This window comes from Ceratosolen solmsi, unplaced genomic scaffold, assembly GCF_000503995.2.
Source record: "Ceratosolen solmsi marchali unplaced genomic scaffold, CerSol_1.0 scaffold14, whole genome shotgun sequence".
NCBI classification, from domain to species: domain Eukaryota; kingdom Metazoa; phylum Arthropoda; class Insecta; order Hymenoptera; family Agaonidae; genus Ceratosolen; species Ceratosolen solmsi.
In genome coordinates this window covers 2,976,713-3,001,752 of record NW_011948420.1, presented here as the reverse complement: position 1 = coordinate 3,001,752, position 25,040 = coordinate 2,976,713, and the positions used below count along the sequence as shown (strand labels likewise).

The window sequence follows — 25,040 nt, the reverse complement described above, 5'->3', positions numbered from 1 at the left end:
TATAAAAAGCAAAATGAATTTTACACCGTGCACAGCTTTCTTTGCAAGCAGTGCTCGACCGAAGTTATAAAATTACCTTATACAAACGCGCAGCCGCCATCTCCTCCTCCCCCCTCCCCCCGCCCTCACGCGAGCGAGCGAGCCTGTGTATATCTTCTCTCTTCCCTCGTCCCGCTCGCTGACCCGGTGCCCAGCGTCACTCTTCTTCTCGTGCTGTTTGCGTCGTTCGGCTCCGCGAGAGGGAGCGAGTGCGAGGGAGGGCACGAGGGATAGAGAGAAGCGCGTTGACGTTAGAACGGAGACAGTCGTGCACGGCTCGCCGAGCCGTTGACATCGGGATTCCGTGTCTGCGTAGGAAGAGAGCGGCGCCCGGGTGTTACAGACGATGGGTCCTCAGCAGCGCATAATCGGCTTCTGAATTGCGCGCGAAAGCGATCAAGGCAAAAGTTGTTGCTGTGTCGGCGCCACGGCGTTATTGTAATCCTGTTGTTGTGCATGTGCGCGAGTGACGTTTGGGGGGCGACCATTGCGTAGAAGCACCCCGAGGTGTCCAGGGTTTCGGAAGACGAGAGACAACCAACCTCGAGGCAGACGACGTCGCGGCGAACTTGTAATGTACGAAACGGCCATGGACGCCTGGATGTATGACGTGGTACGTGTGCGTGTGTATGTGCGTGCATGTTATATCTGCGTGGTTGTGTTTGTTCATTCGTGTATTTATATTTGTGTGGATGAGCGCGCGCGCGCGCTTACGTACGTTCGCGCGTGCGTGTGCGTGGCAGCGAATACACACGTTGTGTACATTCGCGGACAAGGTCGCGCAGCGCCTCGCTTAATCGAATGCTTTCCTCCTTTTTTAGCACGCCTTTTCTAACTTTTCCCTGAGTCTCCCCACAACCCCGTTTTATTATCACGGGCTTGTTTACTGTCGTTTGGGTTTAAGTTGTTGGAAAATGTAAAGATGGAAATTTCTGTTGTTACAAAATAAAGATTCTGCAACTGACATGGAGTTTGCACCAGTTGAGCTCTTTTGATCTTGAATTTAAGCTGTCAATTGATTGAATTTGCCCGAATGTTAAAACTTTTTTCTTTACTAACATAATCTTTATATTATTCAATATTTTATGTATTTCTTTTATTACAAATTATTGTATCGTAAATACATTATTTTTAGAACTAAGATTGAACTCTAAATGTGATTTTAATAATAGAATTTGCTATTACACTTCTACTGCAATTCAATAATTCTAAATTTTGGGATAATTTTTATTTCTATACTGCTTTATATTCATTCTCAAACATTCAAATATGCGACTATTATATGCTGAAATCATGCAAATATTATGTCAGCATGTAGCGAATATTGTAGTAGAATATAATAATACGCGAATATTTCAATAGAATATTAAGAGTAAATGTTCAATAAATGTTCTTCCACTACATATATTCTATTTACTACATAGTCATTCATTTTTAACGTTCATTATTCTATTAGAGATTAGTTTTTTTATTTTTATTTCTATATTTAGTCTGTGTAGAAAGCTTTCATATTATATTTATATTGAGATACATAGTGATCATGCATTTATATCTCCATATCTTAGTGTAAACTATGTATTTTTTAAAATTATTTACTATTGAAATTGATGTAACACATGTAGTTATAAATATAAATCGTTGTGATTATGGAACGAAAAAGATAATTTTTAAATTATATGAAGTAATTTTTTCAGTTAAAAATTAAAAAAATATTTTTGTTTTTATCCAAATCAAATAATAATGTAAGTTTGCAATTCAAGCTTGATTCTTTCGTTTTACGTTTTTTTTATCGCATACATTTAAATTTATCCCGTAAGACAATAATTTTTATGACTGACAAGGTAAAATTCAGAATATTTTACAATATTTTTAATTGCCACTTGATTCTGTTGATGCTATTTTAAATGTGGTCATACTCATTTTTTGATACTCATTTTTAATTCAATATTATTAATATAGATGGGTTAAAATTAATTGCGATCGTTATCACTTTACCCAAATATTTTATTTATATCTTTACTAAACATTTCAAATTATCAGATATTAAAAGTAAGAATGGTGTATCATTCTCTAGGAATAAGTCTAAGATTATTAAACTTCGGTTACACAGAATTGCCTCTTTACTGCTATTTTCCTTTTACGATGATACATCGGAAGAAACGAAATTATTTCGTGCTGAAAACTTTGATAGCTCGACATTGCTGACCTTAATTGAAAAACTCGTCTTGTGCACAATCGCAACCCTCATGCGAATTTTGTTCCGAATGCTTTCATATTTCTCGGGCGAATATTTTAAATTATTTCGCTATACTCATATTCAATAATAAAAAGTATTTGAATTACTAAATTTTTTACACTAGTAATGTTTGTTAAAAAATTAGTGTTTCGTTATTAATTTTATCATTGTGTCCAATAACTGCAAATTTTTAAATTTTATAATTAACAAATTATCATATTGAAAAGATTGGAATTAATGAAGTGCCAATACATTATAAATTTTTCTAATTTATATTTGGATTAAATTTAGTTAACAGGTAAGTGGATTTATTATTTATAAAATATATATTTATCGAGCAAATAGTTATAAAAAAAAGAAGTTGCCATAAAATAAAATTGTTACATTATTTTAAAAGGTTTTCAACGTATAAATGCTTAAATTTTAAATTCTTCAATTTAAATCTCTAAAAATATATGACCGATTCAGCTTTCATAATTTTATAAATTATCAGAAGTAATTTTACCCATACGCAAAATATAAATTTTCATCATTGAAGATACAATTGTATTTAAATTTATCAATTTCAAAGTAGAACAGAAACATAAGCCTTTTTATAGAAACAGAAGGTATTATTTATATAAAAATATAAAATATAAAATTTCAAAAATCTATAAGATCGTTAGTATAGAATATATATACTAAATAATGAATTATTTTTTCATAATTATTAATTTTTTCTACTGAACGAAAATAGTAGTTAAAATGGTTATTCTTTTAGAATTCTCGAGGGAATGTCTGATTTGAAATAGTATGTGCTTAAAAGCGGTAGTTATAAGATCAGAAGGAGGTCGGATGCAAGATGAGGACTGGTAGTCGTGACCATGAAAAAAATGTTTATTTTGATGCCTAAGAGTAACTCACGCGGATTCAGCTTGATACAATATCACATGAGCAATAATATCTCGAATATTTGTCGTTCTCTTTCTTGTCCGTATACTTTAACTCGGATTTCCTAGAAAAATTTGAAAATATAGCGGGCAGGTTAACTAACGTATTGTAATGTTTGCAACCACTCATTCCATAGGCTTTTTTGCTTACATGATTTTTTGAATAACAAAGAGAGTATATAATATTCCAAATAGCCTTTCAGAAGTATTTTTTCGTGTCAAAAGATTCTTTTATTCATTAAGATGGTTCAATAATAATTTCTAGAATTGTTACAATAAAAGATCTTAACATTTTGCGAAACATATATTAAATGCAATTTTTTAAATATTAATTTATATTATTTATTCGAATAAATATAATTTATCTGGAGAATATAATGAAATTTTTCTGAGTATTATTATGTATGTGTAGTGTTTTTTAATGTAATATTTCAATTAATTGTTATTATTTCTTATTATATATATATAATAAAAAGCAATACTTTCAATTTATATTAACATTTAAGCAATGAATTTATAAATCCGTTTAATTGCATTATTAAATTATAAAACAATTGTAATTGTGTTTATATATGTTTGTTAATACACAGTATATATGTTGATGTACATGTTAATATGTCATAAGTGTAGATATCGAAATGTTCTAATATACAGAGGTTTATATATATATATATATAAATATATATATATATATATATATCTATATCTATATATATGACTGATGTATGTCAGTTATAAGATATCATTACATGTAAGAATGAAACTGAATATTACCTAAGTTAGCATAATTAATAAGGAATTTTTACATATGTATGTAATTTAATGCGGTTTCCTAATGCCTGTTAATTTTCTATTTATTCATTGGTTTTTTATTATTGAAACTTACATTATTATTATGCAATAAATAAATTTTTATTTTTATTATATTTCTTTTAGTGACTTTATATACTTCATAGTGGTATTTATAATAATATTGTATTACTATTTTTATGAACATTTTCATAATAATCATAAAAAATTCCAAAAATTGTTTCCATATTTAAAAGTTACTATATTTAAATAAATACATTCCGAATTTTCGAAATAACATAAATGAAAAATGAAAAAAGAGAAACATTTATTTTCGATACTACCAAGAAAAATATTATTTTTCTGTGTGATTGTACAAATATCTGTGCGTGGCTTTAAAAGCTCCGTAATAACAAATGTTATGTTCATAATATAATATACCTACGGAATAAGTATACGGGTCTTATAAAATACATAGGAAAAATTATAATTTCACACAATCGAAACAAGAGATTTATGTCGCATCGATCACGAATGCGCGCTTAGCGACTATAATGGGATTCGCCACTCCCGTCGCTTTCAGTCTACCAGTGCGCCATATTTTAAAGGCGCGGTATGCTGGTCCTTTTTATTTTTTTTTTGTTCTTTTTTTGTTGTTTTTGTTCTTGCACACCCGCGAATAACACAGACAAGGCGCTTTGTTATTCGGGCACGCGATGCTATGTAGCCGCGAATTCGCTCTTCCTCCGAACCATGACCAATCCCATTTTAAAAATAGACCCTGTATCTACAGATTTATAGAACGGCAGGACCTTGAGAATACGATGCACGAGCGTACTAGTAGCCTTTACTGCATGCCTATCATCGTTATTCTACATTCATTGCTGAAATTCGTAAAACTTACCAAGTTTGGCCCACGAAAGCAATGTGCGTGCAATTTTATGCTTTTTTCCAATTTTAGTGCTTTGTTACGTTGTGAGATCGATCGTGCGATAATATCCTTTGCATTCTATTTCTAGACTACAAATGCTTCAAATGCAAAGACAATTTAGTGCGCAAATATTTTACAAAAATTTAAGAAAACATATTCGTTAGTATTATTTTATATGGAAGATAACGCTGCAATTACAATTTCACAATTTATAGATTAAAATGTTCTTTCTCATATGATTTGTCTTTTAAATATCTACAACTACTAATAATTATGAAATATATATAGAGGCTGAACATTTCATAACACATAAGGATTTATTTATTATACATTATATTTATACATTTAATAATATTATTATTATTATAGATATATACAAAGCAATATTTATACATTTAATAATGTTGAAGTTTAAAATTTGGAGTAGAAGTTTTTTACAAATAAATTAATATAATTCATATTAATTATAAATTGTAAAATTATAATTGATAGGTTACTTTTTCACATAAAGGTATTGTGTGCGTACATATTTACGTATAAATGTCCAAAATTCAATAATTAAATGCTATAAGTAATTTATAATGGAGAAAATTTCAGGTAGTTCTTAAAACAACTATTGGAAAAAGCGGTTATAGGAAAATAACTGTTTGAAATGTTATCTTACCGAAACATTGCATTATCGCAAGCAAAGATAAACCAATCTGATACTGCCTGAAAATTTTTATTTTTTCTCTTTTTATAAATAAATTTGGGATGAAAAATTATGCCGTCTCATGATTCATAAGTATTGGGTACATATTCCACATACGTAAATGTATAACATAGCGTTATAACTATTATTTAACGATTAGATTTGCTTGTATTGAACAGTCATAATAGCATTGGTGGTGTCTTTAGTTGTCATCGGGGAGTAATGCTCTTGAACTCTGCTGACAACTCTGACTGTCACGAGTGCGTTATTTGTGATAAGAAATATTGAAGGCCAAATGTTTGTAAGACAATTTTCGCAATCGCGGAGATATGGTATGGTTGCACTGCAAAAAAATGAGCCATGAAGAAATTATCTACATTCCCTTAGAATTTAGGCATTAGGCATTTAGTCTTGTGTTAAATGCTATTTTTTCTTATTATTTTTGTTACTTTTGTTACCATTTGTGTTTATTTTTTTTAATGATACCTGATAATTCATATAATTAGTTATACACATTTGAATCTAACTAGAAATTTATTTGCTAAAAATATTTTACTGTTAATTATTTTAAATATAAAATAGTAAAATAATATTTCTCTAAACAGTTCTTAAACATTTAGTATAGTATTCTAATTTTTAGCATTAAGTACCACGTAATCTTTAACTTATATTCGAAGATAGTCTCAATTCTAGATGAAAACTATTTTAAGTTGAAAAAAGCATTTTATAATTTATATCAACATAATGATAAAAAATAAAAATAATTTGTAGAGTTTTTACTAATTATTAGAATAAAATATTATATTATTAAAATAGTGTTTTGAACCTTATGTAACTTGTTCATAAAGCCTGAAAATGGCATCATGTACTCTCTAAATCCGGGTTTATGAAAATTTCCTGGTTTGCAGTGAGTCATCATTATTCAAACTAGTTATGAGTATGTAACTAAGAATTGCTGAATATTTAGTAATGTAAATAGAAAAAAAACTAGTGACTTAAATACAAAGTATAGAAGTGTAGATTTTTATTTTATTTATTTTTAATGTATTAAGAATAAAAATAAGATAATTGTTTTCATTAATGAATTTATTAAAATTTAGATAAATAATTGTACAATTTATTTAAGATGCAGTGACTGATTTGTTCGAAGAAGAAATTTATCACTGATATTTTATTGAAGGATGTGAATTTTTTATGAAATCTACGATACCACGATATTGCGAGATATAATGGCGCAATAATGAAAATCATAGGTTAGTTATATATCTTGCTAATTTGTGTTTGGTACGATTGCTTGGTAATAGTGAAATTGAAGTGGAATTAAGCATCTTTTGCTTAATATCTAGTAAAAATTTCAAAAATAAGTTATAAAGTTAAAACATGTTAAGAAATTTATGGATCATAAATTAAGAAATGTACAGAAAATAGATCATTTAGTGAATGAGTATACAGGTAATTAAAATATAATTCATAATTTCATTTAATTATTTTTATTTATTTTTATAGTTAAAATTTTATAATTTTGATATTACAATACCGAGAAATAGTTCTTTATTAAACATGCTGATTATAGAATATTTAATCAACAAATTATATGGCATTCAATACTAATTTTATTGACTTTTTTACTAGAATTTTTTTAAATTTTATAAGTTGGGATATATATATTTTTTTTATTAAAAACATTGTAATTTAATTAAAAAATTCTTATGATTTTAAGACACAAATTTAAAAAATTAAAAACTTATGTTCATCTTTATACTTCACGAATGGTCTTATCTACGTGAATTTCTTCTATATATAATAGTGAAAGCGTATTTTATCATTTTTCCAAAAACTTTAACGTTAAAATATGGTATTTAATCATTATTATAAATTTTTGTTGAGCCGTACTATATTCGTTTAACTGAATGTTGAAAATCTAACGATACATATTCTCTACCAAAATTATAAATGCAGATTATCAGAGTTTTTGTTAGTAGGTCTTAATTTTCCTTATTATTACGTGTATCCTTTATTACTTAATACGTAATAAAAACTTTGTAATGCAAATAACTTTATACATATTAGAGAATTCTTATTGGAGATTCATGCTGAAAATATCTAGAACTTTACAATCATAATATAACTAACTATTGTAGATTATGGACACACTGTAATTGTGTTCACTAATAGTGACAAATTGTATCTTTATAATATAAATATTTGTTATATTTATATTGTAAAAGATCATGCAAATGCTTTTTAAGTTTTTCATTTATATCGTACGAGTGGAATATTCATTATTCAATTACGTGAATTAATTTGATAAATACTAATTTTTGTATTATATAATTTACATATATTATATAATTAGCAATTCTTATATTATACTATGTACAATGCCATTTATAACAATTGATTTCTCTGTGTTTGTAAAAAATTTAATAACTTTAAATTTCTTCGTTATCATTTTGAATGTAATTGTCCTGCAATTCATAAACTTTAACATAACATTTGTTTTTGAAATGCTAATGGTTAAATATACAATTTTGAAAGAATTTTGATTTTATTGAATACATTAGATTGTACAATATCGAAGGCGGTAATATTATGATCATAATATACTTTGGTGGCATCATATGTGCACGAGAAGGCAATTAATTACATGCGCAACTTGAACTCGACTCAAAAGTTGTATAATTTGTAAAATGAGTTTGTGTAAGTGCTGAAAGAGTATTCGTAGATTATAAAATATTTATTTAAATATTACAATAATTTTATTGACAACTTGCATATACATGTTTTTATACATATAAAAATTTTTATGAAGAAAATAAAATTTATTTTACTTTTAGTGACCACATAAATAAAAAATATTAACAAAAATTTTATTTTTATTATAAATATATTGTACCTAATATGTTACATAAATATATTGTATTTACATATGGTTTCTTTTTAAGTTGTGAGTAGATTTTAAGGAGATTATAAGATATTCAAATAATTTATTCAAATTTATTCAAACAACAGTATATGTATATTGAAACGTGTTAAACTCGTTCTTTTATATATTATTAAATGAATTTTGTAATCCTTCTATTAGTTATAATTATTTATCTACCTTAATATTAAAGCTTAATTCTTGAAAAATTTGTTGATTTTTGAAATATATTTAATAGATTGATTAAATAGAATTAATTTTATCCACCATAAATAGATATTATCGATAAAGTACACTATTTTATTCCAAATTTTTCGTTTTTAAATTATCAATAAACGCTAAGTAATTTAAAGTTAATTTGTAACATATTGCAGTATCTAATAGATATTAAACAATTATCTATATTTATTAATTATTAAGTTTTACACAATTTTCGGGAAAAATATAATATTGAATATACGTAATTATATTATATAGATTATATAGAAATGGCATATACATTATGTAGGACCTACAAATAATTAATCTCCATTAAAAAGTTATTGGTATGGTAGAATATTGAATCAGGATAAATAATCATCTCATAGTATGTACAATTTATATGCTCAAGTTTGAACAATTTTTTATAGTATTTTTTTTATACCTGCTTTACTTTAAAAATATATTTCAAAATACATAATTGTTTCACTTATCATTAATTTTTAATTGACTTAGTCATTGTTTTCACTTTAAAATGCTTAATTAATAGTGATTTCATAAAATTAAAGTACTAACGATAACTTCTTGATAAGAGCTGATCATTTGATTAATACATCCAGCTTAAAATTTCCTTTTAGAAAGATCAATTATTTTAATTATTTTTGTTTAACTTTTTAATTTAATAAAAACATAGTTATGCAGATATTGTTGTACTCGTCTAACACCGGCGATATTTACTTTTATATATTTTGATATTTCTACGCCAAAAAACTTGTTTGTTTTTACATTTTAATTAATTATAAAATCAATCATTTCGTTTTGTAACTTCTAAATAACACTGAATTAAATATATTCTATTTAACACGTTATTATAAATGTATATATATATGTATTTAATAGCTTTGAATTTATCAATAAATTCAGAAATAGAAATAGAAATCAAAATTGTTGCTATTATTAAATATTCTCTAAAATGTTAAAATGCTATTAAAGTATATATTTTCTAATATTTATAAGTAGATTTGCTCATGTGAATGATTGATAATATGAATTATAAAAGTTAATTTCAATGTTAAGCTAGTGATAATGTTAAATACTTTTTTTTACATTGGATCCAATTACACTTATAAGTCTCTATCAATATTAGTTCATCCTCTACATAAGGATTTATACTTGAAAAATAATCTTTCTTAGATCAATAAAAAATATCAAGTGGAATTTATATTTTTACACTCGGATCTTTAATGGTTTTAGTTGAAGAGTTTCAAGAAATAGAAAAATTTGCTTCTTTACCATAAATTTATTTATTGTATGTTTATTTATTTATATTATGAAAGAGACAATCGGAACTGGTGGAAAGGGAAAGTAAAGTAAAATCATTTTATTTTATTTTATTTTATTTTAATGATTTTATTTTATTGTATTTTATTCATTTTATTGAAAAAATACATCTTTTTCAGTAATATCCAAGACTTCAAGAGAGCTAGGAATGCTGATTTGTCTACATAGAGTAGTTCTTGTTTGTTAATTGTTGAATGACGATTTCGTTTTATTATATCATTTGCTTACTATTTTTATATTACCACTATATATCTATCTTTTTCATATGAATGATTTTGTTTATAATTTATCTGTAATAAAGTATTAGTATGAAGAATATTTTTTAAATAAGTTTCTAATGAAGTGAAATTCAAACTTTTATAAAACAAATATATCAAATTTGGAAACTATAAACTTTCTTATAGATATCATTTATTATTACCAATTTTTTTTGGATAATTTATTATCATCTATTTTTCTATTTGAGTATTCAACAATTCCAAAATTGTTTTATTTAATTTTAAAATTATCTTACGAGAACACATTTTCCAAACACATTAGTTATAAGGAAAAGCTAAATTAAAATGAAGCCAATAGAATTAAAATTGAATTCGATAGAAAATTATAATTATAAAAATTAGAATAGAAAAAGGAAAAATTATTTTGTATTACATTTTTTAATATGACATTAAATAGTAAATAGTACATTAGTGGTTCAATTAATATTATAATATTTGGATTAATGATAGATTCATATGTTTAGATTATTTGTATTTTCAGGTATTTGCATTACATATAACAAGTATTGCAAATATTTATAAAAATTAATCCGACCGTTTCTACTAATTTTTATGCAAGTTTCAGTTATACTTGCGAGTGGATTCGAATGATTTTGACATATGTATTTTCTCAAATATAAGAAGCTTCTAGAATAGAGATTGGTTAATTAACTAATATATTATAAATTATATTAAATGTAAAAGTGAATGTCTATTTTATTTACTAATTTTTATATTTTCTATATACATCGCATGCAAATTAAGATAGTCTAAATAGTAGAATTAATAAAGTTATGGAATTTTTAGAATTTTTAGAATTTTAAAAATAATATGTGGGTAAATTACAAGTGAACGCAATTTCTAACTGGGGTTAAATTAATTCCAATCTGGAATTTGTGAGCTATAAAACAGGTATTAAGTTATTTAAATATATTATTGACTAAACATTTGAATAAATTAATAGGTTAAACTGTAAATAGATGAGTTTTTATCGGATTAATTAAAATATAAAAAAAACAAAAAATAAAAAAACTAATGTACACAATATAAGAGTTAAAATAAAACGCTTTAAAAAAAACTTAAAATAAAAAAGAATCTAGTAAAATATTATATTATCATATAAACTAAAAACAATTTTCTTTATAATGATATTTTTTAATTATTAACAATTAATTATATAAAGTGTTTTGTACAATAAAACTATAAAAATAAAAGTACAATAATAAGTAACTAAGCTTTTCAGAGTGGTTCTTGTCGGTTTCTTTAATTTCTAAAAAGTCAAATCTTATTGACTTTTTATTTAAAATGTTATTATTCAATGGCTATAATATTAATTTTATGTAATTAAATGTGTAATATATAAAATGAATACTTCTAATACTGTTTATCTAATAAATATATTTGAAAAGACAATTTATTGTATAATTTTTCTGCAATATTTATAAAATGAATTTATAAAAAAAATGTAATCTATATTTAGTAAATTCAATTTTATGGTACATTATCTTGAAACGAATGATTTCAAGAAAGAACTAAAAAATAAGCTATAAAATGGATAAAAAGAACAATTTGGTACAACTTTTTTTATAAATGAAATATATATTATAATCCTTTTAACTTGAATAGATTATATAATGTGTTTTTAAATGTGAAATACAATTCATTTAGAATAGAAAAAAAGATATTAATGTAATATTTTTCATTTAATTCTATTCTATGAAAAAGTTTAATATTCTAGAATTATTAATAATTTTTGTATTATCATCACTTTATATAAGTAGATTAAATTTTTATTTTATGTATTTTGAACATTGTAGTCTACTGTATTTCTAGAAATTATAAATAAAAGATATTTAATTATGTAATTGTTTTCCAATACTCAACAAATATTTATAAAATGTATTATTTACAATATAAATGTAAAAAAGGCAAAGAAAGTGGAAAGGTTTTTGTGAAATCAATGTACAGCTGTATCATTGGTGCTCATTACTTTTTTCTATAATTATAGTTATATCATACTCGTGTCGAATGTTATTGAATTAAAAAACGATATTATAAAACTAAGTGGGATGAATATTGTAGATCGATGAGTACGATGAAGCTGATACTAAAACCAATTGCTATACTTTGCTTTTTAAATATTCTTTTATTGTCGCCTGACCACCGCTAGACCTTGTCTACTTGCTGTTGATCACTTTAGTTATCTGAACGTTTGATGCTCTTTAATTTTCCATATGTATATTAATATTCAATGAAAGTAAATTCACTAGGAAAACTGATTACATAAATTGTAATATAAAGGTATTATTTGTTTGGGTAGGCAAATTCTAATTGATCAGAACTAAACTAAAAAAAATGTATAACTTCAATTGTTAGTACTATTACTTTTATTAAAAAGCTTACACATATAATTCATATTTATGTATGCGATATGCTTCATTATATATTTATAATATGCAATTACAAAATTTATTATGAAATGGTGAGCATTCTTAGATAGTTTTAATATATTTTAACAACATTCCATTTATTATTTTTAATTAATATAATTAATGAAAAAGAAATTAAAGGATATGTTTTTTTTACTATAGCCACTTCTAGCTCCGGAATACAATGATTTACTTATAATTATCATAATATATCATGTTGATTATACCATGAGTATATAAAACAATGAGTTTTCAAAATGTTGTCTTCATTAGGAATACAAATTTTTAACAATCTTTTTATATTATTACAATGCAACGTGACTGTTCTTATGTGATATGGCTTTTATCAGCGTTATGGATGAGCATTTATTGCCAAGTGTAAGTTCTCAAGGCCAAGATTGAACAGTGGTTTTTGGCCGCTTATCGTTCATTAATTTTATGGAATGTTACTCGACATGTCCGAAGCGTAATAAAGTTAAAAAGAAGAGTTTAATTCAAATTTATATAAATCAGGAATTCTTTAATCATATATAATATCAGATCATTTAAAACACTAATATAGTTACTACTTTAATAATTATTGTTTGAACAAGCCGCTTCAATTTCCTGGAATAGTGACATAACATTTTAAAAGTATTTTCAAAATCAATAAATTCTTGTTATATAAAAAAACGAATATTGTATAAGGTATTATATAATGTAAATAAAATAACTGTAGGATATACTTTATGTTAATTATATATCTAGTATTTAAGTAAATTCGATTTAATAAATATATACATTTTCTAGGCTTCATATTTATTAGCAATATTATATTTTTTTTTCTAAAAATTTATTTAACAATTAAATATATCATTAAATTATTAAAACTAGTTTTAAATTTATAATTAATTAATTTTTTAAAAATTACTTTATTTTGAAAAGAGACAGCCAAAGTTTCCTATCGCTATGTATTAGTTTGTTCACTTGGACCAACTCTACGTGATTCTGGTTCGTCGAAAATACATGCATATAGATTTTGTGAAATCAAATAAGAACTGATTTGCCGAATATAACATCCTCGTCATTCGTTTAAAGAAAAAAATATCTGCCGTGATCATGCAAGTTGGTCAAAATTCCGCTGTGTCGCTGTCGCCGTCGTCGCCGCCACTGTCGCTTCTCCACCATTTGTCGTTTCGACGAGAAAAGCCGTTGACCTTGACCGTGATCTAAAATGAGACATCGATTTTTTCATTCTTTTTTCCCACTCGGAACAGTGAAATACAACCTCGTTGACTCCACCTTATTTCTTAAGTTTTGTTCACGGTTCAGCGTTTTCCTTCTACGTCTCTCTCTTCATCGTCTTCTCACATTCTCTTTCAAACTTTTCTTTTTTACTTCTTTCAATCCTTATTCTATTTTCTAAAACAACAATGTCTACTTTCAACTTTTTCAACTTTATATATATATATTTAATATTTGTTATAACTGCATTATTGCTAATATCTTGAATTTTTTATTGGTATAGTTTAAGGCTATTATTAAAATCAATGTTTTTATATCAGAAAAATAATATTTTTGTCTATTTTCGCTTAAAAAGTAATAAAGACATTAAGTCAAGTTTGATCTATTGTGAATGTATAATTTCTTATTATAATTGTAAAAATGTATATCGTATTAAATAAAAATATGAAGTATTAAACCTTAAATTTTAATAAATTTATGTGTATAGTTAAGTTAAATACTTCTATAAAATATAATTTAATCAGATTATAAATTATGCTTAATCTAGAAATTCAGAATTTATCTGTGAAAATTATTTGTTTTTATTTATACTTTCTATTATCAATAATTAAATTTCACCGCACATTAATTAATTACTGTGTACGTTTTATTGAATAGTAAGGATAGTCTTAAAATATTTCAGTTTTTATAATATTTTAGAATTATTTTTATTAACGAGTATACAATAAGGTATATATATATTGATAGAGGTCTTACAAAATTTTGTCAGCCAAATATGATATCTTCTTATAATAAATTTGAAAATAAAAGCGGTCAGAATAGAAATTAAAGAAACAAAATTCAGTTTTAATATTTTCTTACCACATACAACTACGTAATTAATAGTTATTACCTTTAGATATGCTTATAATCGAGAAATCAACATTATGAAGTTTATAAATTATATACTCAATCTAGAGTCACATTTAAAATATTTAAATAATTTTAGTTTAGAGGATATGCAAAAATTGGAGAATAAAAAATTATGCTCAATTTTCTGGTAGATAATTGGTTGTAACGCACTTTAGTTTATGGTTCAACATTAACCTTTCAACGTTATAATTTTCTTAAATCGATCGAGCTGAGTCTTGGATGATGTTCAAGTACATATTAAACATAGTATCTATATGCTTATACGAATTTTTTATAGGAGAGCTTGATCGAATATGTAAGTATAGTTAGTTTTGCTGCATGTGCCTCGCGCGCCAATTACATATCAAAACGTGGCCGCGGCCTTCATCATTGAAGCGCAACCCTGACCCTGTAATTTGCCTCGTCACACGATGTATCGATTTCATTGTACGTATCAAATGTGTACTCTCTTCCTCCTTTTTCATGATATAATGGCTCGGTATCACGCTTACACTTGATGACACACTCGCGGAACCCAATTTCCAGGTATTGGTAATAAGTGCACAAACATTTTTTTGAAAAGTTTAAACATTTCAGAAAGAATGTGATAATGTTCTTTTCTATTCGCTAATGGAAACTATAGCGTATTTGCTAAATTTTGAAAAAATGTTGACAAACTTATTTTTCTAACGATAATGGTATCGGTAATGCGATGAACTAATTTTTTTCTATAATTTACAACTAAACTACTGTTTGCTTTATTGTTAATTTTTCCTGAAGTGCTATGTAATTTATACATATTTTCTAAAAAAAATTTAGTTTAACGCCGTGATATTTATTTTAGTACTAATTACAGATTTTGAGTATTTGTTATAATAATATAATAATATTAGTATCTGTTTGCCAATTCATATGTGTTGAAGATATATTTATTCCTGAATAAATACGTAAATAAATAAATAAATAAATAAATAAATATATATATATATATATATATATATATATAATTACAACTTTGAAACAAAGTGTTTTCGATTATATTGCATATTATATATGTTTGTATAAATATTCTAATCATATGTATATATTATGAGAACGATACTATATTGCTAATTCTAGTGCAATAATAAATTATATTTAAATTTATTAAATAGTTTCTATTTTTTATGTACTTGAACTCGTTAAAAGTATAATAATGGTTTATAGTAAATATAATTATATTGCATATTCCTAAAGGTATAATAACGTAGTCTAAAGTTAAAATATGTTGTAAAATTGTAAATGAAAATTCTTTTCAGAAATAATAAACTATTAACGGCCAATCGAGCTCGTTCTTTTTGCTTCTTCATTTATAGGCTAGAACAAACGTAGCGGACAGTATTAAATAAAAATTATGACCAAAGAAAGCAACATTAGATTATAAACTTATAAAATATGATTAATATTTAAAAAATATAATTACAGTTTTTACTATGTCGTATGAATCGAAATTAAACTATTGAAAATAAACTATTTCATTAGTAAATATATTAACATTTCTTTAATTATTTGTATGTGTACCTGGTATTGCTTAAATCTTTATATTCCATTTCTTGAAAAAAAATCAATACACATATTGTATTCAAGAGTCTACATTTTTTACTAGTAGTAATATTTAAAAATTTCTCCGTATTAAAGATGTACTCAGTAGATAATACCTATTGTTGTATGTGTAATATTCAATTTTATTAAACGTAAATGTAAAGAATTGTACAAGCGTAATAAATGCAGGTTAATATTTTATTTCGTAATGAGTACTACAAATGTTATAATCATTACTGATAAAGCTCCTTTGCTATTTATATGTGCAAAATTGAATTGAATGTATAAAGCTATTTTATATAATATTGATATGTATATTTAAAATAAGCGTAAATAAATTTATCTAGAAAAAGTTAGAAAACATTACCCGCATAAATATGTCTAATTTAAAAGTGAAATAAATTAGTATTTGAATAAAGCTAATCATTGTAAAAATTTAAATAAGCAAAAACAAATCGAAGAAAGTAAATTACTTAAATTTTTTAATTTTATTGTTTTATATTATAAGATACAGATTTAGATTATAGTATGTAATTAATTATGTTTTATTAATTTTGTAATAAAAATATTTAAATTGTATTAATCATTTTTAACGGAATTGATTTTTTCTTAGAAACGCATCAGTTTTTAGCAGTTAACTTCATTTTCTTATCGAAGTCATGACATTTTTCATTCGCTTTGATTGTATAATTTGGTATTTTGCTATAAGGAATTTTTGTTATTTTTTTCTTCATGGTAGTTTGATTTTAATTAGAACAAAGGTAAAAGATGGAATTAGAGGGCTAAATATGTCGAATCATATACATAAGTAGATTTCACACAACTAACTTTGTGCTCATGAATCAATCAATGATGGTTTCGGGGGTTGTAATAATCAGAGTCGTTCATATAAAAAATTTCACATCTTTGCCTTATAAATTTTTCTAGGTAGATTAATGTTATACAAAGTATTTAATGATGAATTATTTATGTTAATTATGTAATCAATACATTTATTACGGTTGAATCTTAAATATCTTTTTACCTCGTTTTCGAATTTTACATATTCTATCGTCTTTATTTTTAAAACAAACTCTTTATTTGTAAGTTATAAAAAAAAAACTAAACTTTAAATAAATTGCACTGACAAAAATATCACATATTTTCTTAACTTAATGTGATAAAATTTTTAGCACAAGCTTGATTTGGAATTTAGTTTTATTTTCGAATATAAAACTTGTTTTTGAAGTACTATTAATTAATAATAAGTAAAACATTAAAAAATGAATTAGTGAATATAATTCATCCAATAATTATCAAATGTATTTTAGAACTTATATTATTTGACTTTTCTACTTCAAAAGTCAATTTTTTACATTTATCTTATCCAAAATAAAAATTTGGGAGTGAAAGTATCATTTTCTAAAGAAATGATGATTTAAATTAATTTTATATTAAATAATAAATGGAGATTACAAATAAAAAAGGCAATTACGACTATTGATATTACTTTCTAATAAATTTACCTAATAATAATTAAAGAACCGAACATTTTGATTATTTGTATGTACCAAGAAAGATGTTCATAAGTACTTATAAAAATTATAAATATGGTTGAAAAGCTTCTGATCTGTTTTTAAACTAGTCATTCGTGAGCATGCATATCAAAATATATCTTAAATGCTTATTTTATATTGTACTGAGAAGATGAAAAAAGCTGCCAAAAGTGCCAAAAAATTATTTGAATTATGTTCAAAGTATGAATCTTTAATACAATAACTAATTTTTATTAGAATACAACATAAAACTATTGAACTTAGGATATGAATATTTATATTGAAAAACATTAATTTTATTTTTGAAAGATGATTGTTAAAGGCAAATACTAATCATTCACACAGAAGTTTTATCGTAATAAATAATAAGGTGATTTCTTTTTTTATATATTTCCGATGATTGTTTTATTACAGCTGAGAAATTCTACCACATGAGAAATTTAATGCGTGCTCACCATTTGTCCAAGAAAGTTAGTCAAAAAAACTAATTAAGCTTTATCGGCAATGAGCTTTAATTTACAAAATGATAATTGAGTATAGCAAGTTTTTTGAAGGTTCAAGTTTCCTGTGTTTGTATTGACTAGTCTGCAACAGGTCCTCATACCGATATTCAAGCCTTATGGGGATATATATTGGCGGCTTTTTCTTACTTACGTAACCGACCTGTTCGAAACCACCATCGTTTCGTTGTATTGTTTGGTTTCGCGCGGGGCCTTGAAATTTTTGATACTGCGGGCGTTGTCTCCGCAAACCTTTCGCGAAATATTACCGGTTCTATGTAAAAGATCTGCTTATATCGCTTATTTAATTGCTTGGCCCACCAATTAGTAATTTTTTCTTATTATGCTATAATCGCATAGTAAATCAAACTCAACATAGTCTCAAATTTTTCTTAGACAATTGATATTTATCTATTTATAAGACTGGTAAATACTATAAAATTTCATTAAATTAAATTTTAAACCAAAATTTTAAATTGATCTAAAATCTAATTGTTTATATATTTCGATGCAATCATTTATCACAACAACAAGTAGATTAGTAATTTAACAATTTTTATGAAAATAAATAATGGTTTTCTTTTTGAAAATGTCTTTTCTACAATATAAATTATCTACTTTGGTATAGTAAAATATTTATTAATGTATTTTGGTGCAAATTTTGGTTGGATAAAATTGTGTGTATGAGAATGTAGTTAAAATATTATTACAAAATTGCGTTCATTGTTTTCATGAAAAACGAATGGTTGAAAATTTCATGAAAATTGAAAATATTAATTTTCAAATGTTTTTCGTAATAGTTATCTTGTATATAGGTTTTTAATAAATATATTTAACCAAAGCTTTTAATCATCTCGGAAAGTTGAATATTTCGTAAGGTGTATTAAAATCGATTTTTATAGTTTAGTAATAGAATAGTGTATTAAATATTGCATACTCCTAAAATCAATATGAAAATATACATTCGTATTTGCCGTTTCGTAATGTACAAGTATTGTGAAATGCACATTTCAAAGGTTAGCATATTTGACTATGTCAAGTCTGTACTCTGGTGTAGCACATTCAAGGTAGACTTAAAGAAATACATTGCGTGCAGTGGGAAGAGTTTTTACCTTTTTTTTTATTAAGTCTAAAATAAAGGAGTACAAACAAGTTATTGTATAAAGAGAGAAGAAAATTGGATGAAAAAGCATAAACTCAATTTACATCTGGAGAAACGGATTTCTTATTGTGGCTAAGCTCAGTTAACAAATTAAAAACCAACCAAAAGAACATTTACTATGTGACACGTTGATGGACGGATATTTTTGTTAAAGTTTTGCAACGGAATGCACATGAAAAGATGGGATAAAAAGGACGGCAATGCAAACGTGCAAAGTCTACAGTGCATTGAAGCGATATTAATGTTAACTTTTATGATCGCTCTTCGTTCTCTAAGTTCGATATTATAATTTTCTTGGAAACATCTAGCATTGGAATTCGACACTTTTATTGACGTTATATTTTCCAAGCGCAATTCGTTTTGATTTTTACCATAATTTCTATAATAAAACGATATTCCTGAAATTAAAGTTTAATACCAATAAATAGCAAATTATTGTAACTATATATCATTCTGTAAATATTTTGCGTGTGCACATAATATTGCGTCTATTTGAAGGATAAAATTATTGTATGTACATTGTTTGCGAAATAACTTAGTGCTACGCTAAAACAAAGAGCCTTGGATTGTACTCATCGATTAAAGCACAAATAACGCTTTAACGTTGGTTTATATATATTTATATATAAAGAAAAGCGAAAGGTTCCTGGTAATTACTTTATTGCATAAGCTGATTCTTGAAATTTTAGCCCATTCTGCCTTCAATTCGTAATACGTACCTGCCTTCTTAATAGATTTATTTTACGTCATTGATCATTGAAAGTCGATTTTTTTGTTCGTGTACTCAATTTCATAGGAATAGTAGCTCGTCGATTAGTAAATGTTTGAGATACACAGTAGCAATATATCGTCGATTTTTTTTCTTTTGTGTAGATGCAAGGAATTAGTGAGATCAATGAGATGGTTATTAGGGCAACAACATAAACCGAGGGCTTGAGCACATATGTGACGTCGTTGTCAAGCTTCATTATAGTATAGTGGTAAGCATCGAATTTATAAATTGCTGCTGTAACTACTGATGCTATGTTCGTTGCAAGTATTGGCGTAGTAGCTTCGCTATTGTAATCAGTGGCTGTTTTTTGCAAAAAAAAAATTTCAAGAAAATCCTTCTTTGAATTTTCGACTTTGCCTGGTTAGTAAATGAATTACTGGAATAAATCCCAACATTAAAAATAATTAAAGTATACAATGTACAAATATTTCTTTTATTTGTCAAACAATAAAGATTTTTTTATAAAACTAATTAATTATTAAAAATTAATTCTTTCCGTAATTAAATAATTTTATATTATTTTATTAATTTTATTCCATCCTTTAAATATTTTTATATTTTTTCTACAAATTACAGAAACATATTAATCTGAAAACAAAAATATCTAGTTTATTATTTTTATAGAGAATCCGATTAAATCATTAGTTTCGATTAGTCTATCAAAATGAGCAAGATTTATTATTTTTTAGAGGTGTTATCTTAAACGATCTTAATCATGATTTCTTAACGTTCATATATTTATAAGGCAATAATGTGCTTATAGCAGCAATGAAAAAATTTTATATAGAACAAATAACTACAAATTTTTATTTATTTAAAGAAATGTTATATTTATGTTACCTGATAAAAATTTCAAATTAATAAAGAAATACTATTCGATTAATATAGCGCAAAAAAGGATTACTATCTAACTCAATATAAACTGAAATTATATTTCATTTAATTTTGAAGAAGCATAATTTTTTGTAATTTTTATTGTAATTTTTTGTAATTTTTATTGTAATTTTGTTGTAAATTTACCAATTTTGTTTAATATAATGTACTTAATATTTATATTTTAATATTATAATTTAAGTTATTATATTTTAAGTTATAATAGCTTCAATAAATAATAAAACCACATTGTATAATACTGAATATTTACTTTACTTAAGTAAATAATTTAAGAAAATGTCTTACCATGAAAAGTTTCTTAATTTACAAATGTGGATATTTTTAAAAGCGTAATTGATATTAAAAAAAAAAAAAATACATCAGATGATTGCTGTATACTAATTAATGTTATATTGACTTCTGCTTTTAAAAAACTAATATAAATTTTCGCAATCGCATAACAATTTTTATTGATTGATCGATATTTTATAAAAAAAAAAATATTGTGTATGATTTCTCTTTTTTACTATTAAAATATTTTTATGAATCTTAGATAAAAAACAAAGAAGTATTAAAATACTAAACAAAAAACTTTTGAGTAAAAAAATTATGATCTGTTACTGAAATCAATTGCTGCGTTCTTATATGTAGGTAAATAGAAACCCCAATAATAAATTGAAACTATTTTATACTACCGTTTATTAAATTTGCGTTTACTTCTCATTGAAAATTGACGAAAAATATGATTTCTTTGATTGTAATTCCAGTTCGTTGGAAATTTACATAAATCAACTCATATTTCTAATGTCAAGCTCAATTATTTTCAAGAATTGAGAGCTCGAAAAAATTATTGCGTAAATGTTTAAGCTTTTTTTATAAATTGTATTTTTACGTTAATTTCGACTAGCTTGTAACATCCAAAGGGATGCGAATAAAAATACGTCACCAGCCGGATTAGTCGATTACTAAAAGTAAGCTGTTTTGCACTCAAAAGCGATGCGAATTGTTCGCCAATGGCAAAGATTCGAGACGAATGCATTCATCGTGTAGAATTATGCGTAGGCAGAAGCTCACGGGATTTAAAAGAGTAATGTGCCGCCGTCGGCACAGTTCGCTTGTATGACGCGACATCGGCGTCATTTTGCTCTTCTTTACACGCGTATGCGTTTAGGTGTACATATATATATGTCCATCCAAGGCCGCACCCTGCCCCTCCGAATGCCCCTCGCTAGCGCGCATCTCGGCGCCTACGTCTTCGTCATCGGCCGTTTCCGTCGAGGCTCGGCCGTCTAAATTTGTGCTCACTGCGCTCTCTCGGCCTTCGCGATCGCGGCCACAAGCTCTTAGAAAAGTCAAGTTCAAGGCCAGCCGGGAGCCGAGAGCTGGGGCCATCTCCGCCTTCGTCTCCACCTCCGCCACCGCCGTCGTTGCCGGCATTGCCAGCAGCGCCGATCGCAAAAGCCCCCCTCTTTGGCGGCAGCTTTGCCACGCGCGAGCTAACTCCGAGAACTGGTGGGAGTGTGGGCGGATGGCGCACTAGACTCGTGCCCGGGTTTTTTAAGGTAGTGATGGAGGTGGAAGAGGAAGCGTACGAGGGTTAGAATATGATATCTATGGCATAGGGCTGAACTTACGCAACCCTTTGTACCGAACGACCATTACGCAAGTAGCGAGCTGGAACTACTTTTATCGTTGTCAGGGATGAGTTCTGGTAGCTTGTTCATCGACGCCCTAATCTTCTGGTTAAATTCGGCAGCCCAGATTTTTAAGTCTCCGTGGAATTAAAAAAAAATTAGTTTCTTTGTTTGGGCATTTATTGTATTAATAAAATATTTGAGTAAATGCCAGTGTAGCTATTATCATTACATATTTCATGAATTAACAAAATCGATGATTAGGCATAAAACAAAATATTGAAAACAATTTTCATTCTTGTTGCAATTCGTAGTCACTCCATTATTAATATAATTATTATTATATCGATTAATATAATATTAATTATAATATGTATTAATATAGTAATTAACAGCAATAAAAACCTAATACTGCCATTAAATCTATTTAAAAAACAATAAACACTTTCATAGTTTATGAAATGTTACTTTATAAAATTTTACAAATTTTATTATACCGAATAAAAATGTTAAGTAAAAAATTATATTTATATAAATTTGATGGCAGTATTAGGTTTTTATTGCTATTAATTATTATATTAATATATACACTTGCACGATATTAATAACGATAAATTTAAGTGAAAAAATTTATCATAACAGAAACTTAGCTAAAAAATGTTAAACTGGGTTGCTATATTTTTAATGAAGTTTTCAGATGTTTACTAAAGTTTTTATATTAATACAACGTAGAATTTTTATTAAATATCAGTAAATATTAATTATATTGATGACGGAAAATCACATTAATATATGTTTAATATCAAACTTATATTTGATTATACTGGTTATGAAACATATTTTTTTGCCTTTTTTAACTCTTCACCCCAATCTTCGTGATAATGTAAGTACTTACGCTTGTTATTAATATTTGTGATGGAACACACGCGATGTTCAGGTAATGTCAAGTATTTATTTTTTTAGTAGGATCTTATTTTGAGTACATTTATATAGCTCGTTGAATTATACGATATTATGTTTTTTACTTCTTTCAGTAAAAAATTTCTTTAAATAGCTAAAGTTCTAGGGATTTTTTGATTTCTTAAATTACTATTTACTTGTAGATCTATCAATTTTTTATTTTGTGGAATAAAGTTAATAAAATTATATTATTTTTTTAATCAGAATTTAATCCGAATTAAATTAAAAATTGTGTGACTATATTATGTAGGACAGTAAAAAAAATTTGGTAACATCTTTTATACTTTTACATTACAAAATTATAAACCTATGCAAGATTGTGTAGTTATTACTAATTTAACAACATTGTTTACAGTTAAAAAAATTTTTCTCAAGAACATTAAGACATAAATTTTTGTATTCAAGTTATATTTTTGGATATGATACATAATATAATCTCACAATAAACTTAAAAGTGTACTATTTTTATACGTTATTATACACTTTATTTTTATTATATGCAAATATTTTCTGTTAAGCGAATAAATTGTGATAATTAAATTAAAATATGAAATTGTAAATCGAATCAATATCTAAGTGTTTCGTTACTTCAAACGAAGTAGAGATAAAATTTGTGACCTCGATTGCACCGTAGACTTTAACAGGCCATACAGTTAGGTTTACCAATTACTTCACCGTGATTCAAATTGCCCCCTGAGCCAAATAGCACCGATCCACTCTAATATTGTTGCAATTGATGTAATCGGGACAAGCGTCGTTTCAGCTAAAAGCGCGCGATTATCGAATCAATTTTTCTTTAGTTACATTGTGTCTTAAGGCATAACATTTATTTTGCCACTATAATTTCTTTTAATAATCTTTGTGACCTAAAAAAATTATATTATTATTTAAATAACAATAGTTATAACTTTACTGTATTCATTTTTATAAAATTTGAATATTAATGATAGCTGTATTCCTTATAGCTATAAAAAATGCAAATATAAAAAACTATAAAGAATTTGAGAATTTCTGGAATAGAATAAATCAAATAATAGTAGAATCAAAAAATTGTTTTAAATTAGAAACTTCATTTAAAATACAAAAATTTATAAAATAAGGTATTGTATTTATCCGTTTTAATACATTTTTTGAACGTAGTACAA

At 25.8% G+C, this 25,040-nt stretch overlaps 1 protein-coding gene across 1 annotated transcript in view; it reads left to right on the top strand.

The window, feature by feature from the left end:
* Nucleotides 1–318: 318 nt before the first annotated feature.
* Nucleotides 319–25,040, top strand: part of ERR (estrogen-related receptor) — a 34,245-nt gene continuing 9,523 nt past the window's right edge. The window contains exon 1 of the mRNA XM_011497993.1: nucleotides 319–652. Coding sequence (XP_011496295.1) covers nucleotides 614–652 — 39 coding nt within the window. The 5' untranslated portion in view covers nucleotides 319–613. The remainder of the gene's footprint in view (nucleotides 653–25,040) is intronic.